General features: G+C 36.2%; 5 protein-coding genes across 29 annotated transcripts in view; 2 read left to right on the plus strand and 3 right to left on the minus strand.

Annotated features, from left to right (window-relative positions):
* The window catches only part of LOC134823167 (small ribosomal subunit protein eS7-like), a 98,010-nt gene that overhangs the window by 5,858 nt on the left and 74,137 nt on the right, over window positions 1-18,015 (minus strand). The window lies entirely within an intron of this gene.
* On the minus strand, window positions 74-1,342 carry LOC134823166 (NKAP-like protein). Its single transcript, XM_063834517.1, has one exon. The coding sequence runs from the start codon at window positions 973-975 to the stop codon at window positions 319-321; it is 657 nt and encodes a 218-aa protein (XP_063690587.1). The 5' UTR covers window positions 976-1,342; the 3' UTR covers window positions 74-318.
* Window positions 1,247-3,394, minus strand: LOC134823162 (DDB1- and CUL4-associated factor 13-like). The gene is given in 6 exon segments (XM_063834511.1): window positions 1,247-1,525; window positions 1,528-2,152; window positions 2,348-2,503; window positions 2,630-2,740; window positions 2,848-3,014; window positions 3,147-3,394. Coding segments are annotated over 6 exon segments (1,341 nt in total). The 5' UTR covers window positions 3,337-3,394; the 3' UTR covers window positions 1,247-1,433.
* Window positions 15,423-16,714, plus strand: LOC134823393 (phospholipase ABHD3-like). Its single transcript, XM_063834849.1, has one exon. The coding sequence runs from the start codon at window positions 15,620-15,622 to the stop codon at window positions 16,616-16,618; it is 999 nt and encodes a 332-aa protein (XP_063690919.1). The 5' UTR covers window positions 15,423-15,619; the 3' UTR covers window positions 16,619-16,714.
* LOC134822641 (uncharacterized) overlaps window positions 16,918-18,015 on the plus strand; it is a 28,675-nt gene continuing 27,577 nt past the window's right edge. For 23 of the 25 annotated variants that reach the window (XM_063833784.1, XM_063833786.1, XM_063833787.1 and 20 more), the window contains exon 1: window positions 16,942-17,040. In XM_063833784.1, coding sequence (XP_063689854.1) covers window positions 16,972-17,040 — 69 coding nt within the window. In that variant the 5' untranslated portion in view covers window positions 16,942-16,971. Of the gene's footprint in view, window positions 17,041-18,015 lie in introns of all 25 variants that reach the window. The other 2 variants (XM_063833809.1, XM_063833807.1) reach the window with 2 other exon arrangements.

Consider the following 18,015-nt stretch of genomic DNA (forward strand, 5'->3'; position numbering starts at 1 on the left):
AAACAACTCAGAAAGATTTAAAAATTGAACTACGACTTTACATCAATAATGAATTTAAGATTACATAGTACAATTTTTATTATCCTTTTCATAAAATACACTGTTATAAATGAACATTGGACAGGACGGGATTCAAATATTTGGTTTTCATATTAAAGAAAGATATCATATAAAGAAATATCTCTGAAACACGTTTTGTATCAATTCTCGTTTAGTTTCAGAGTTCAGTACTTATTGTTATCAATGCCTCACGATGTTGTTATTATAACATAGATGGTATATTACATGGTTTTGAAGAATGGAAACAATATCACATGCTCACTTTTTACTAGAGACCATCGATCTGAATTTAGACAACATTTCAGTCTCCTTCTTGACTCTCTCCTCTTTACTGAGAAGCGCCAGTGCGCGGCGCTCATCAGCACTATAAACTTGATTCTCCTTTCTGAGCCGAACAGCTTCCATTCTCCTGTGCCTACTTCCACTCATAACAAAGCCGCTCTTCTCATAGTCTTCAATCTCACCACTTGTTAAGCCAATCTCTCCTCTACGGGGGATACGTTTTCCTGCTTTAACATACTCTGCCATAGCGGCTCCTTCTCCACGGAGAAGTTGTGATCCAAAGTCCATATGCTCTTCCTGTTTTGCTACTGGTATTGGTGGTCCAAACATGTCCTCTTCTTGAGCTCCCAGGTCTCTTCCTCCTTTTCCTTCATCTTCGCTGCTTTCTGACTGGGACTTTTTAGCTTTCTTTGGAGATTTCTTCTTTTTCTTCTTGTGTTTTGACTTCTTTTTCTTCTCTGCCTTGTCCTTCATTTTATCTTTCCTTATCTGACTCTTAATATCCTCGTCTGATTCTGATGGTGAAGAGTCCCACATGCTTGGTACTCCAGTTTCTGCTATTCTGATCCTCTTCTCTCTTCTCTGACTCCAGAACTCCTCTTGAGTATCCTCATCTCTCCTCCGGTTTGCCATCACACCAAGTTTACCACTGTTGATTACTGCTCAATTTTAGAGTGGTTCTCTTTCTGTTGATCTGTTTCTGTTGGAAGTAGATGAGAAGTGTTTCAGTGTCTGTTGTCTGATCTGAGAGGTTGCTGGGAAGTTGTGGGGATTACGTCATAACATTACGTCATAACATTACGTCATAACAACCTAAATTTTAAATATCATTGAAATATTTGTTGATTATCGAATAAATTACATTTCAAAACGTTAAACATAAAGATAGGAATTACAAGGCTGCTGATCAGCATTAAAAGTGTTAAAAGTATAATTACAAAACATAACTTAAAATAATATCTGATGAATTCAACAGATTGCCCGCAATATTCTCTTGTGATCGTCACATAACAGAATAAAACAATGACCTTTAAAAGCAACAATTTGAAAAGCAGATATCAAAAAATAACTTAAATAAAACTCCACCGATATCACAAATCCTCCTTGACAACATGTTTGGCTCTCTCTGCAACTCTAGGGACAGATCCTGGTTTTGAGTGTTTTCTCCTATTCTCATCCTTTTACGTTTCGCATTTCTGATATTAGTGTGTTCCTTACTGATTGATGTTATCATCTTTGGCACGATCCTGTGCCTCTTAATCCTCTTTATCTGAGGGTGCTCACTGTACCTCTTAATGAGTTTCTTGTTATAATCATACGCTGCTCGCTCCCTAGCAGCAACAGGACCCAGCTTACCCCACGCTAAAGATTTCCACAGTCTTATGTTAGTCTCGTCACTTCCCGTCATAACAAACTTGCTATCAGCACTGTAGTTAGTGCAGAACACACGTTGCATCCTTTTGGTGTGGTAGATTTCTTTACTTCGACCCTTGGTTGACTCGAATATTCTGACTGTTTTGTCGTAGCTCCCTGATACAAACTCTCGGCCTGTGGGAGAGTATCCCACACAGAGGACCGCCATAGCGTGTCCCATGTGCACGTTAAGGGGGGAAGATAGCTTTCTCATGTCAAAACTGTACAGGTTATTATCGTCACAGGCAGCAGTGAAGTTGAACGCTTCCATTGGGTTGAACGCTATCTGATTAGTTTTCTGAGATAGAACAACTTTTCTCAGTGGGTTGTTCTCCCGACAATCGTACAGAACAATGTTTCTGTCTTGTGCTGTTGAGGCGAGCATGTAGGTCTCCACCTGGGATATGGTGCGGTTACAGTATTACACAATTAATTAAGTTGTAGTGATTGTTGGGATTATCTATAAGGTTAGGGCTATATTCCATGATGTGTGATTTGTCCAATGAATATGAAATCTAAAGTAGAAAATACGGAAAGCCAATGATGTAACACAAATATGTTAGTTAGAATGAAAGATCGTTATATAAAATACCTTATTGAAGACTACAGAAGTGATGGTATCGACACCCCACGTGAAGTTACGTAGAGGCTCGTTACGGTTAACGTTCCATATCCCCACTGAGGTTCCACATGTAACAAACGTGTCAGATTTAGATCCCCACTGATAGTCAACTCCAGTTAACAGCGTCTGGAAATTTAGAATTTAATGAAACATTGTTTATTAGGAATGCCTCTGCATACAAGACGTATAAAGCAAGCCGCAAGGTAAATACTATTAAATGAAAGATATTGTGTACTGGACTTGAAAACTTACATTGGATGTAATAGTAGTTGAGGGGTCGACAGTTGAGTTTTGTAACATTTGGTCAACATTCCACATCCTGATAACTTGGTCATCTCCCACAGACAAGAGGAGATCGCCAGCCTGAAAACTTGGTATTACGGATTTAATAGTCATTGCAATTGCAATAGGAAGGCAAACCAATCGTGCTCCATGTAAATTGCAAAATTGTTATTTGGGCTGTTCTTTACCTGATTAATGCCCATACCCCTGACAAAGCCAGAGTGAGCAGGTACAGAACAAGAACATTCCTTGGTCGTGACATTCCACACTTTGATTTCACCATCACATGCTCCAGATATAACCACAGGCAATCGTTTGGAGTGAGTAACCATGGAGAAGACTCCATCTCGGTGACCTGGATTATAATTTGTTTATGTTGTTTTACAGAGATAAATCTACTCTTTAATTCAGATAAAACGGAAACAAAGAATATTTCTAACTGTGCTTTGTATATTATATATATTCTGTCCAGAAGTAAGTATCTTACCGTCCAAAGAGCCAACAAAAGGCTTAGCAAAAACCCGTTCAAGCTTCACAGCATTGAGTGCAGCGGTGTACTCTCTCTGAGAAGAATGTGGATGCAAGACTGGGTCTACATTCCTTGGTAATTTGGGCAGGTCTCCTGCTCTTGTTTTCAGGTAATCCTTTGGATCTCTGTTCAAAACTTTGACCTTCATTAATGATCCGAACTATTTCATGTTTCTACCATGGCTGAACTGTAGATAAGTGTGGTAAAATAGTCGATGAGTTAAAATTTGGGTTAAAGTCGTTAACAAGAATTGCGCCCGTTGTTTCGTTTTGGCGGACGCTAGATTTCCATTTCACTATTACTATTAATATAAGCTCTAATCAGCTCACCTTATAATAATAATATTGAAACATCAGTAGACTACGCGTGCCACATTCAAGTTGGGCTTATTACAAAATACTATACATTACTAGTATACATTAAAATACGCTTGTGCCGCGCATTCATTGACCACAGACTAGCTATACACCACATCTCCGCAAGCAATCCCCGTGCGCGTGCGCGCGGGAAGTTGACATGGTAACGAACGGAAGCAAGTAAGGAACACGACATATATTTGACCCACCTACCGCTATCTCCAAAATCCACGTTTTTCTGCAAAAACGTCCATTCGTAACCTTTCACTATTGCCTTTTTTCAAAAGGGTGAAAAGGAAAAAATAAAGATTAAGGAAAAGGGAAGGACCACAATCAGATTCCACCGACAAAGAAAGGTTTTGTAGAGTGAGGGTTCCCGATGGATCAATGTGGATTGTCATCTAACCCTTAAAAGATACCATGACAAACCTAATGAAAGAAGCAGAGTGCTTGGATGTTCGTGTAGAACCCCCATTACTCCCTGTCAATCCAAATGAATTTCGTCCTGGAATCGATAAAACTGATGGAGCTACACTTAACATATCTGCTCGTGGACTACTGTCAGAATTTGAATGCATTTTCTTAAATGTAAGGGTATCTTATCCATATGCCCCATCGATTGTCACTCAGTCTTCCTGCACTGTATGCAAGAAATGAAAAAGGAGAAAGAGACATGTATCAAGATCGGGTACTGAAAACGGAGAAAGGATTTTTAAAACCACTCATCTTCTCGGCAACAGGCTTATGACCAAGCTGCACTGCACCTAGGTCATAAAGCGCACCAGAATATCACACCAATGAGGTGACGAGTGTGCTCACATGATGGGCTTCAGAAGAAATAGACTTGTTTCTCACTACTTTGGAGCCTCCTCCTCACAACTGATAAGAGAGGGGTCAAGGGGAAGCTGTCAAAGAAGCTCATCTTGGATTCATCCCACTTAATCTTATTCCATTGTGTGAATCACACAACTGTTTAAGTATTATCATTATTATTACACCGATGTCCTACATAGCTTTGGTATTCTGGCAGCACTTCTTGTATAATTTGGGACAAATATAAACTTGAATAAATAAAAATATCAAAATTCACACTATCTGTTTTCAATAAACCATCATACGATTCACATGGTGGAATAAGGTCGAAAGGGATGAACCTTAGGTGAGCTTCCTTTCTGCTTTTGACCTGACACCTCAAACGGTCATGAGGACACTTCGAAGTAGTGAGAAGCTAAGTCTTGTTCTTACAAAAACCCCCATGAGCATATTGCTTGCCTCTTTTGTCTGATATTTTGGCTGCTACTCAGTTTATGACCTTGGTGCAGCTTTGTCCTAAGCCTCCTGTGGACAAGAAGACAAGATCTTGATAAAGGATGCTTTTCTCATTCTTGTTTCTTGCATATAGTGCAGGATGACTGACAAGACAGTAACATTTGATCCACGTTTGAGATTTCAAATAATATTGGTAGCAATGGGCCATTTCAGCCCTCCTTCTTAAGAAGAATAATGTACTGATACATTCAAACAAACCAAGTGATACAATATGGCGATTACATGTGCACAGGTAGAGAAAATGGTCCACTGCTATTATTTAAATCTGAACAATGTATTCATTTTAGTATGTGGCACCAAAAGAACATCAAGTGCTACCAAGAATGTTGGAGCTATGAAGTAGTAACCCCAAGAAATAATGTCAACCGTCAAATCAAACCAGATTTAATCATATAATTCGTCAGAGGGAATGAGATGGGTATGAATCCAATAAGTTTCTTTGACGAAGTTCTGCACGTGAAATGTAGCAGGAATCACGAAGAAATATTTGTGGATGACATACTATCCGAACACATAAATAATGTGTACAACATTCATGTCCTAAGGTACAGCAAAAGGGACACTAACGAGATTCAGGATCGCTGAACATGATTGAGAACACTGCTTTTTAAGTATGGGGACTACCCAAAGGTGCAAGACGTTGCATTTTAACTCTCACTAGCGTGAGGAATTAAAGAATACCGAATTTTACCGAAAGTAAAGCAAAATTTTAAGTAAAACAAAATGAATTAAGAATTAATTTAAATCAATTTAATCAACAAAAGAATGTAGATGTGCAGTTAGAATTGCTTTTGAGCAGGCGAAAAAGGTTACCATAATTGAGCTTCTTCCACCCATGTTTAAACAATGTAGATTCATGCAAGGACTAGATGCTCGTGTGGCTCTTGAACAAGTGATAAAAGCGACAAATTTGGCATAAGCACAAGTTGGTAAACGTTTGGCGTTAAGAAAAGTTCTTATGGCTTACATTGTACAGAATTTGAATGTGCATACTCGTTGGGTATATCCTGAAGTCGAAACTTGAATCGTGTTGTAAATATTAGAAATTAGCAATTCGGAACTGAAGAATTGATTGTACAGTCAGAAACGTCCTAATATAAAGAGTCAAATAGTGTAAGAGGTCCAATTTAAAAAACCCTTTACTAAACTATACAGTACAGCATAAGTGATAAGTTTATTGATCAAAATTCAAACAATGACCCTGTATAAAGATTCTGTAAAAATCGGAGTTAATTTTATAAACCCTTTTAGTAGCAAAAATAGCCAATTCAATGTACTGGCTCTAAATTTGGGGGGGGGGCCAACCATATTAAAGTATATTAAAATGTAGGATTTTTCCCGATTTTGACCCGGGGATATACTTTAATATACTTTAATATACCTACAATATACTTTAATATATCCCTATCCCTTGGAGGCCTACATCAAAAATTGTTGCCCAAAATAAGCTTGAAATGCAATTCTTAATCGATTTCAAAAAGTTCTTGAAAAAATATTGAAAACTGATGGAGTTATTTCAATTCTAATGAAGTCATTTTGGCTAGTATTCCTAACCGAGATATTATGAGCAATTTTCCCAATTTTGTTCATGGAGGTCTTTTCACTAAGTATCCACTATATTCAACAAACACTGAGTTATATCTTTCACATAGAGTTAGTCTCATTAAAAAATATTGAAATTTTATCGAATTTGGGCAAAAGCGAATTTGGGCAAAAGCGTATGCCCAAATATGGGCATATTTTTTAAAGCTCATAGCTCAGCCAATTTTTGACCAATCTGGATGGAAATTCATGTACTAGTTCTAAAACAGGCTTATCTTGCGAATCTGAGTGAAAAATATAGTTCATCATGTAAATCTTAACGAAGAATATAAATCTTCTAATTGTAGGTATATTAAAGTATATTAAAATGTAGGATTTTTTCCGATTTTGACCCGGGGATATACTTTAATATACTTTAATATGGTTGGCCCCCCCCCCCCCCCCCCCCCCCAAATTTATATATAAATCCGCAATTTTAACTGCAATACTTTTATCCCTCTTTTCTCCCCAAGTAGTCAAATCAAGTAACAAAGTGGAAAATCGAAAACAGTCCATGATTCTTACTACAACATTTGGAGGTTAATAACCTACAAAGACAGTAAGTGTCACCCTTTCAATTTATTATAACGCCATTTTATATTATTAAGTAAGGTTGCATGTACAATATACTCAGCTCCTTCTGTCGTCCCAGATGCAAGGCCGGATGATGGGTCGGACAGCGCCCAATAACAAAATGCATGATCATAACTAATCACTTCGTTGATTTATTGTTGATGATACCAACCCTTTTTTAGCTCAAATTTGTATGCTAAAATCTTGTCAAATCGATATCAGTTAGGATTATCAATTATATCAATTCATGCGCGGTCCAATAGTGCATTGCGATACATTTAACATAACCAAAAACAGTAAAATGCAAAAATTGTGTAATGCTTTTTAAAAACGAAAAACAGAAAAAAATAACTAAAATAACTAAAATAACTTGCTCAAAAACGCTCGCGCTACTGTCTAATTTCTTTTTGAAAAGCACATGACAATATAGTAGTGTAAATATTATAGTGTAAATATCTTTTGTCGATGTTTCTTAAAAATTAAATAATCTTAAACGATTTCCCGTTCAATTTTGGATGGTGCACACCATGCAACTTAACGCAAAATAAAACTTGACCATTGTTAATGATCTGGCCCGGCGCGCGCTACTTCGAAGAAATTTAGACGAGTAACATCCGTCAAAATAAAACAAATTATTTGATTAGTAAAACAAATTTTAGTAAAACAAATTTAAATTTTGGTATTTATTAATAACAATCAAAACATATCATATCATAAAAATAAAGCCGCGCGTTGGTTGACTGCCTCAGTATGGTGAATAATTTAAGCTTGAAGGTGCCCTACGCATTTACAGAACATTATGCGGCGATCACATGATCACGAGGACCTGTGAGCGCCAAATTTAATTTAAACTTTCTAGAAATCGTACATCACTACGAGTTACTCATGCTTTTGAATTATAAGAGTGCGGATTGTCAGGTATTTCATTCATTCATACGATGTCAATCTTTCGCAGCTCGGCAAGGCCTTATCTGGGGACCCCAGACTATTATGTTCATAAACATAACCTGACGTAATATAATTGAACCCTCTAAAACGCGCAAATAGGCGCGTTTATGCGATTTTACAATTAAATAATCAGATTTTACAATCTAACTCAGTGCGCGGCTTTTGTAGCGCATAGTCACTTCTTTCGTATTGGTTCTGAACGATCACGTGAATGCGAGTCACGTGTGCTCTAACATCCAATGAGCATTCGCACTTTTTTCAGGGCGATGGGAGTCGTAATTCACTTTGTCAAACGTCGTATGACCCGCCGCGCACGAAGTGCGCGGCTCCCCCTGTAGCGTCGAAGACGCTATAGTGAAACTATAGTGAAACGACCGTGGTGGTCACCACGTGATACAAAATTCACTCAGCCCTAATAAAGATTATATCAACAATAACTATCAACAATGAACATGCTAGCTTTCTTTATTTTTGTAAGTCGCGTCGGCTGACATTTTAGGTTGTACTGGATGTAACAAGTTTATTATCAGATGTCTACCTATATTTATTATGATATCATTATTCATTGTAATGGCAATAAAATTTAAATTTTGTTTTACTTAAATTTTGTTTTACTTATTGTAACTCCAAGTTGATTGACGATGTCAACCCTTCCAGATCGTTGCTCTGCGAAGCAGAGCAACGATTTTCGATGCGAAGCAAGAATGCTAGTTTGCGCGGCGCGTCGAAGCAGCGAAGTCCTCCAAAACTCCAAGTTAAGCTTGAGTATGTTGCAAACATTTGGAAAAAATGAATTTTTATGATTTACATTAAATTACTCGTCACAACTTTTATAGCAAACATGTGTTTCATTTGTAAACGTTCTAAGAAATCCTATTATTTAATTGTAAATATAGTGAAACAAATTTTAGTGAAACAAATTTAAAATTTTATCCTTTATTTTACAATCATAATATAATAATATTTATAAGCCTCCGTTTTGAAAGTTTTAAATTTTAATACATTCACATTTCTATTTAAAATTCAATTTTATGTACAAGTCAATAACTGGCCGCCAAAGCCGCGCATTCTTGAAAACAGGATTAACTTGATTATTATATAGTTATACGACTATGTAAATTAAAAACTATCCGTGGTTTTTTCTTTTAAATAAATAAATTATAATTTTACCTAAGTCCAAAGCCAGCTTTGAAAAATTTACTATTAAATCATAATATATCGTCAACTTTAAATATTTACAATGCAACAATTCATTAATCTGTAAACACGCGTACTCCAGCCCCTAAACGCATAAATTGTTATGCGGCGCGGCTCAAGCCGCGCACGCACGTATTATTTTATACTGTTTGCTTTCTAATAAATATCGTGCCAATGTGTACGTCTAAATTGTAAACGTTCATGTTTTGTGTAAAGTGAATCCAATTGGGACTAGTGACAAGGATAAGGACCCAAGTGCCTGTACGGCTTTTTCGGGCCCCTGTGGACCACTACTCTTGAAATCACTCTACAACATTGAACATCTATATCTACTACGTCATTTGGCAATTATTGTCATTAATCTAACTTTCTAATTAATTGCCGAGGGGGAAGAGTAAACGCTTCACATTAAAATTCAATATACAAAATTCAAAACCATCAATACGGTATTAAATATTATGGACAAGTCTATAGATCTATTTCGTAGTCATATATTCACATGATTTGCTTTATATTATATTATCTTAATACTGTAATGAAGTACAGTAGGATTTGTGTTTCGAGAAAGAAAGGTTGCGGTCAAATTATTAACAAAAGTAAACAAAAGTCCATCAGGGACTCCGTGGAGTCGAAAAAGGTACACGGCTGCTGTCTGGTGCTGCTAGGCATTTATTGATCAAGATGTTTTATTGTATTGATTTATAATGATTCTATTGTTCGTGACTAATCAAGTTCTAAGTGGAGGTATAAAGTGCTGCTCAAGATACTTCGTCATCTCATGTCCAGTATAATGATTAAGATAGTATACAATGCAGTTTTAGTAGTTGACCCATACAGTTAAGTCCGTCATAACTCACAATCGTTAAGTCGTCGGTCAATTGTCAAAGTCGTTGTGTGTTTATTCGTTGAGATAGCAGTAAGATAAGATGTTACGCGCGCGCGCGTTTAATCCCGTCGACGTGAAATGTGACAATGAAAACGCCATAGAATTATTATTTTCGCGCGTTACGTAGAGTTTACCAGTGTGTAATACTAGTTAACACTGGGTGTACACTGAGTGTAAGTGTAAGTTTCATATACAAGCCGTTGAATATTTCCAATTTTGAGTGTATCGTGAGCATGTTTTACAGTGCGATTGCTCGGTAATAGTGTGTTTGTGTATATATATATATATCATTTGTGGAGTATGGTGTAAGTAATGTTTTTGGTTGGAGTGCAGTGGTTATATGTATGAGAAAAGATATATGGTCATTTTAGTAACTCACATAAATCAGAACTTGAGCTCATTTGTGGCAAAATTAAGCTCACACCAATCAAGTGTATCATGCTTGAATTGCAATTCTCGTAAGGCAATTTTCAATATATTCTTAAACCCGTTTGTCGGAGTATTAAAACTTATCTTACTTGATGTTTGTCGACAGCTGTTCCACATGTAGGATGATTGGTAGATGAATTGTGAGGATGGTTGTGATGTAATGAAATAATCCTCTCGTCGTGGTGACCTGTTAAATGATGAGTACAGTGATAATGGTTCCTCTAACTTATTAATTTTGAATAGTTCTAAGAGACAAGTGTACTTGTACAGATTGTGGACCGTCAACAACCTGTGGGTTTTAAACAAGGGCTTGGAGTGTTCTTTTTGGTAAAAGTCCACCCCCAGTCTTTGCTTATCAACAGGTCGTGTTCGGGCACACGTTTTAAACTTCTCTAGGTAAGCTTCTCTATCCCCAAACAGAATTCTTATACACTTTTTCTGTGTTTTAAAGATAGGTTCAAGTCGGTTATTGCTAATACCACCCCACACAGATATTCCAAATCCTAAATGTGATTCAAATAGAGTATGATATAAATCCTTATAATACTGCTTTGGGACAATGTGTCGTATTCTGCACAGCTTTCCTACTTCGCATTTAAGTTTTGAGTTAAGTGACTGCGTATGTGATTTCCAGTTAAGTTGGTCGTCAATAATAACGCCTAGAAATTTAGCTTCTTGAACTCTTTTAATAACTACATTATTTAAAGTTAGTATGTTCTCGTCATTTTCTACTTCCTCTTTGGCCCGTGAGGGTTTAAAATGAATAAAACAACATTTCTTAATGTTAATATGTAATAAGTTTAGTTTCATATACTTGTACACAAATGATAGAACTTCATTTCCTTTTTCGTATAGTCTTTTGACACATGTGTCTTCTATAAATATGTTAGTGTCGTCGGCAAATAGTATAAACTTTCCTATAATTGATGAGTTACGGATGTCATTAATATAAATAATAAAAAGTAAGGGACCAAGACAGCTCCCCTGCGGCACTCCATAGACTACTGGAAGTTTCTCGGATTCTTCACCTAATACCGAGACATACTGGTATCTGTTCGACAGGTAACTTGCTATAAGGTTATTTGCATTTCCACGGATTCCATAATTTTCTAACTTATGCAGTAACTTTTCATGTGATATTGTATCAAAGGCTTTACTAAGATCAATAAATATTCCAAGAACGTGTTGTTTTTTCTTGAGGCAAGATTCTACGTGGTTCACTGAGTAATTTAGGGCATAACTGGTCGAGTGATTTTTACGGAATCCGTACTGGTTTTCATATAAGGAGTTCTGTGAATGGAAGAAGCTGTATAATCTATTGAATATAATCTTTTCAAATATTTTACCAAACACAGCTAGCGTTGATACAGGTCTATAGTTTTCAAGGAGTTCCTGGTTATCTTTCTTGTAAATGGGACTAATCCTTCCAACTTTAAGGTCATCTGGAAATATGCCATCCTTCATACATTCGTTATACAGTACAGTGAGTAGAGGAGTAACTATTTTAGAGGACTGCTTAATTACATGAATCGGTATGTCACTTGCCTTGCCATTTTTAAGTTCAGATATGATTTTGCTAACCTCGTCTGTTGTGCAGTCATGCATGTAAATGCTGGAAGTGTTTGAAAGCGGTAGATAATCATAGAAACTAGGTATACTGTTTATGTTAATTTGTCCAAGATCATTGTAAGCGGTATTTAGGTCAGAGGCTAATGATACAAAATATTTATTGAATTCGTTTGCTATGATCCTTCTATTTGTTATCTTAACGTTGTCTATGGTGAACAGCGGCTTTATTTCACGCCGCCGTTTACCTCTTATACGATTTATTAGTTCCCAGGTCTTTTTACTATCACCGCTATTTTCAGCAAATTTACCAGAGAAGTATTCTGTTTTCACAGTTTGACGTGTTTTCTTTAGGACTTTTCTGTATTCTTTGTAGATAAGGTAGCGACTACGTTTTAGTGAGCATTCAGGGCACTGGCAAATGCCGCCCTTGTTATCAGTTTCCCCGAGTTTACATTTTCTATTTCTTATCTCAACCCAATTTTCGTACAGTTTATGCTGATTATTAATTGAGCAAATGAGACCGGGAGTTATCCAAGGGTTAACCTGAACAGTTCTCTTAGAGGTTTTCGGGGTCTCTAATTTAAACGATTTTTCGACGCAGTTTTTGTAAGTGTCATGGAATTCAGTAAAGTTATGGATTGTTTTAGTTTTAAGCTCATCTTCAAGATCCACTAGGAAGCCGTTAACATTTGATTGACAGAAGTCGTAATATTGTTTAAAAGAAGTTTTTTCAGAGTTGACTTCAACATTCCAGTTAAATGTGTTAAAAATAGGTGAGTGATGAGTTATTCGTTCTTTTAGGGTGCCTGAAGTAATCACATTCTCAATATCGTTAGTAATAATGTTATCTATGCAGGATGCTTTACAGCCTGGTTTTTCGTGGGTAACAATAGATATTAACGGACAAAATCCTTTACTGAATAATATTTCTTCATATTTTTGAACATTTTTGTTATCTTTATCATGAAGATCGATATTAAAGTCTCCAGCTAGATAACTAAACTTCGGCATGTGATCAAGAAGGTTAGAAAGTTCAACTAGAGCTTGGGAAATACAGCCACTTGGTGGACGATACAAAACACCTACATTAACAGGTTGATCTTCGTTACTTAATGATAAGACAAGTATTTCTAGATGTTCTGTGACTTGTGATATATTCTCAATTACAGTAGCATTTAATTTATCGTCAACATAAAGGGCTACTCCAGTGCCCTTTTGTTTGTTAGGTGCTGTGTCCTGATAGTAACTATTATAACCGTCGAGCTGAAATAGATTGCTTAATTCTTTTCCAGTGTTGGTTTCAGCTAGGGCTATTACGGAGAATTTTGTTTTGTACCTACAGGTTTCAATGGCAAGGTTGTCAAAATTTGATTTATTTCCATCAATATTTTGAAAGAGAATAGATGATTGTTTCTTTACTTGGTTGCAGAGAATATTTGTAAGGTCAGATGCAGTGTATGAGTTACAATCATTTAAAGTATTTGAGATTTTGGTTGTGTATTCGTCTAGGTTGTTGTCGTCGTCGTCATTGTCAGTGAGTAGTTTAAATGGGTTGTATTTAACCTTGTCTAAATGGATACAACGAGTACAGTAAAACTCATTAGATTGGCTATTTGGATTTGATTTGCGATAGCATTTATGGTGCATTATGCAGTCACAGTGAAAACATTCAACTATTGTTTGGCCGATGACTATGTTCTTAGAACAGACAGGACATACCTCCTTAATGAGGGGAGTCATGGTTGGTAACCATCCACGTGACCCTGACTAGCAGCAGCAGGAACAACAGGACCAGTTTCTCTTCCAGCAGTCGCATCCCTGTAGGATCTATCGTCTACCCTTGTGGACCTCCTCTTCCTTTTGTCGATACCACCGTTAATCCTGAGAAGAACAGTGTTACGAATAAATTGACCTAACTTTGCTAGTCCCCTCCAGTTGAGGTGAAGGAAGTCCGGTTTTTGGTATTTGTTGAGGTCGCGAGAGAGAGAGCGGTCAAGGAGACCATCCCTATCACAGAACTCATCAAATCCATCCACATAACTGACACCAAAATTGGACGGGAGCAGCCTACATCGAATCAAACTGTTAAAGTATATAAGCTTTCTATTTAAATCAGCACGTTTAGAAGGAATTGTTGGACAAACATATACATGCACACCCGGATTAATAGATTGAATCTGGGCAATTTTTGAAACTAGATGGTTGTAGATTATATCAATATCGTTTTGGCTTTTTACATCTGTTTGTTTCAGGTCATTAACCCCACACAATATAACACAGTTTCTATAGCCACAGGACACATAAGGATCAATGCTATCGACAGTTGGGGCAAAGAATCGTTTTCCAGGAAGCCATTTGCCGAATGACTTGGCAGGATCAGAACCGAATTTCAGTCCGCCGGTGTTCGAGTCCCCAATTCTAGGATAGAATTTAAAATTTGGTTCTTTGTATGTTGTATTCTAGGAATTGTGTGTTATATATAAATGAATGTATGTTATAATCACCGAGTCTAGTAATTGTTTAAAAGAGTTCTCTGGCAGTTACGAAACTCGAGAGACTGTGGGATACTGAAGGGAAAGGAAGCAGTTCTAACGAGCGCTTCTCAAACACAAGATTAGATTAGATTAAGATTAGATTAAGAATAATGACATAAACATCATCACTAGTTTAAAACATTCTTTCTGATTTCCTCATTATCAGAACTGTGAACATTTCACAGCCTTCGTCATTAAAAAAAAAGGATATATCTTGTGAACTTGGCTAGTATATATGAAACATTTGTCATGGAGTTGTAGAGGGAGTTATGTGCCTCGCCGGGCTAAAGTAGTGGATGTCCTTGCTGTACGGCAAGTTAAACAAGGAACTGAAACTACTAGGTTCCGTACAGACTCACCTCTGCACCCGTGTCAATATGTTCATTATATGCAAGCCTCTTGATTTATAATGTATAAAACGAAGATTCAGAGGATACATCGAAAATAAATAAACTTTTCATAAATTCACGGTCTATCTCATAGTTCATAGTATAATTAAAATTTTAAATACATTACTCGGCATGTGATAGGGTTGAACATTAATGATTTACTGGCTTCGATGTACAGATATTAGAATTATGTTTTCGGTTAAACATTTATGATTTACTGGCTTCTATGTATAAATATTAAAGTTACAGTGCATTGATTCAGGAAAATGATATCTTTGATATTATTTTGCAAAGTAATTGTTTCTTTGTCACAATAAGATGTTTATTTCTGAAAATTCAAATACTTATTATACCCCTCATGCTCCGAAGTAAATTGCTTACTATATTATGATTGTGCTTTATATTACAATTACCATAGGATGCAGTTTCATCACCAAGAATAATGTTCAAAGCATCATCACACTCCAAACAAATCAGATTCGACTGTCATCCTATTTTCTCAAAATGGGGAAAACCCAATATCTATGGATCAGGTAAACTGTATGATTTTACATTAAAAGAAAGCAAGTGTCAACACAAATCCACTGGACCTGCCCTTCTCACATACAGTCCTGCCATAGCATTACCACTTTGCCGGAAAATGGATGAATTAAACAAGCCAATGAATCTAAATTACAAGCGACATCTCCTTGAAATGCAAGATGGGGGTAAAGTCGGGGTTGATGAGGTTACTGACAGTTCTATATCAAACGTAAATTACCCTAACATTTTATACATGCCTGCTGGGGGAGTTACATCATATTCCCCTCGCAGTAAAATATGGTCTTCTTGGTTTTTGGAGGCAGGTTATCCTCGGGTGTTTATATGGAACCGAAGATGTTTTAGTAAGGTCCCTCAACACAGTCCTCAAATCAGTATTCCCTATGGACAGTATAATGATATTCATGGTGTTATGGATTATCTTTCAGACTATCTACCCAATGAGAAATGGATAATTATAGGAAGTTGCTTTGGTGCGCAATTTGTCTTAGATTTCTTCAGTCAGTCGTCATCTGATAGACATGACATATTAGGGGGAATCGTTGACGGCTTTCAGTTCAGTGGGAAAACGTTTTTAAAGGGGATGCATACAACAACATCGTTGCTTTTTAAAGCAGCACGGAAGTTAATGGGGGAGAGTTTTGTTGATGCTGCATTGAACCATGCTGCTGATAAAGATATCTACAACCAAGTGTCTCATTTAGTAGATAGAAAGAAGTTCAAGGGTATTGATTTTTCTACAGCAAGTTGTTCAAAACTCATTACCGAGGAATTGTTATGTAAAATATGCCCTGATGCTCCATTTAGCAATGAAGAGGAGTATTATGCTATGACAAGCCCTTACTATGATGAAAATCACAAACACTTCCTCAATATCAAGAAGCCTGTAGCTATGATTTTATCACAAGATGATCCATTTTCCCCTTTTGATTTGAATACGATAGAAATCCTGAAAGAAAATCCTAATCTGTGTTTGTGGCTCTATCCAGGAGGTGGTCATATAAGTTTTACTGAAAAGCTATTTCCGTATACATCATACCTTAAAGACGTCTATTTGGAAAATGCAAATTTGTTGATTAGAAAACAGGATGAATTATGATCTACATTCTACATTGCATGGTGAAATAAAATCGTTGAATGAAGCATAGATAATTATTCAGATATTTTTGTTCAAGATCCGTTTATCAACTTTAATAACTTTAGGCTTACGTAGTTTGAATTGTTTGTTATTAAAATTTTTATTATTAAAATTGTTTATTGTTAACATTGTTTATTATTAAAATTAACTGTAAGGCACATAATTTAAATCTTCAATATATTGTTATGAGTATTTTGATGGATATTTTATGGATGTTTTATGGATATTATTGATGATCTTATGTATGCCAATTTAATTATTATATAATCAAGTTTATTTTGATTAGGGAGATGGTGTAAGAATTAAAAAGCCTTATGTCGAAGCGTGTTGTGGATTGGACATCCCCGGATGTTATGGTTTGGCTCACCAAAAACATGAATAAGGTGAGTTTTAACAAGCTAGTACTTGTTATCAATGAAATGTTTGACTGTTTTTACTGAAAAATGGCTTAATTTGTATCATTCTAATCTCTAAAACCCTATTTTTACTAATGAATGTTGATTATTATTGACAGTATAGGTAGGGTGAACGATTTCAGCCATCTAAAAATTATCTTGAGACCCAGAAATTCTGGTTGGAATCACAAATACGTTAGATTTGTTTTTGTGCCACCACCCACCGTGATTAATGCTTATGATTGAATACAATTTCATGTATGTTTTCATTAGCTAAATTCTCAAGAACTATTTCACTTCTTACAGTGCTTAGTGACTTAACTATTTCTTATCGTAGGTACTATAATAACTATAATCCATACTTTTAATTGAAATAGCAATTAATTATTTGCACTGATTATCATGGTACATAAATACATTACCTGAAAGCACCTCTTTACAATATCTTAAAATTCATTTTGTTTCTAGAGTAATGCCGCAAAAGAAATATGACAATTTTATTCACTGTTCTACAATCTACTCGAAATACGGAATTTAAACGGGATTTCAATACCTAATCAAAAATATAATTTGGACAAACTGGGGTTATTTTGAGGAAAGATCATGCTCTTAGCTGATGGATTAGCGTATATAACTCCACTTTTGATCTATTTGACGGCCACTAATTATTTTCATAATTGCACAAGTTTTTTCCAAGGAGTGCGATTACAAAACTAATTGCACTGTTTTGAAAGCAACCGAAAACATATTCGGTGCGATTACAAAACTAATCGCACTGATTTTCTGAAAGATACTGTGAATTGTGATATATTAATAGCTTTCAGAGGTGATTTAACGGGTGGTACTTGGGTGGTCTGAAAATCCACAGCAGGCAAGCAAAACGTTCAAACAATCATCACAACTGCATATAATAGGGACGGGCCGATTCTCGGTCCATCCCATCCTAGCAGCCAATAGCAATCG

This window comes from Bolinopsis microptera, chromosome 11, assembly GCF_026151205.1.
Source record: "Bolinopsis microptera isolate Bmic1 chromosome 11, MBARI_Bmic_1.0, whole genome shotgun sequence".
Taxonomy (NCBI): Eukaryota; Metazoa; Ctenophora; class Tentaculata; order Lobata; family Bolinopsidae; genus Bolinopsis; species Bolinopsis microptera.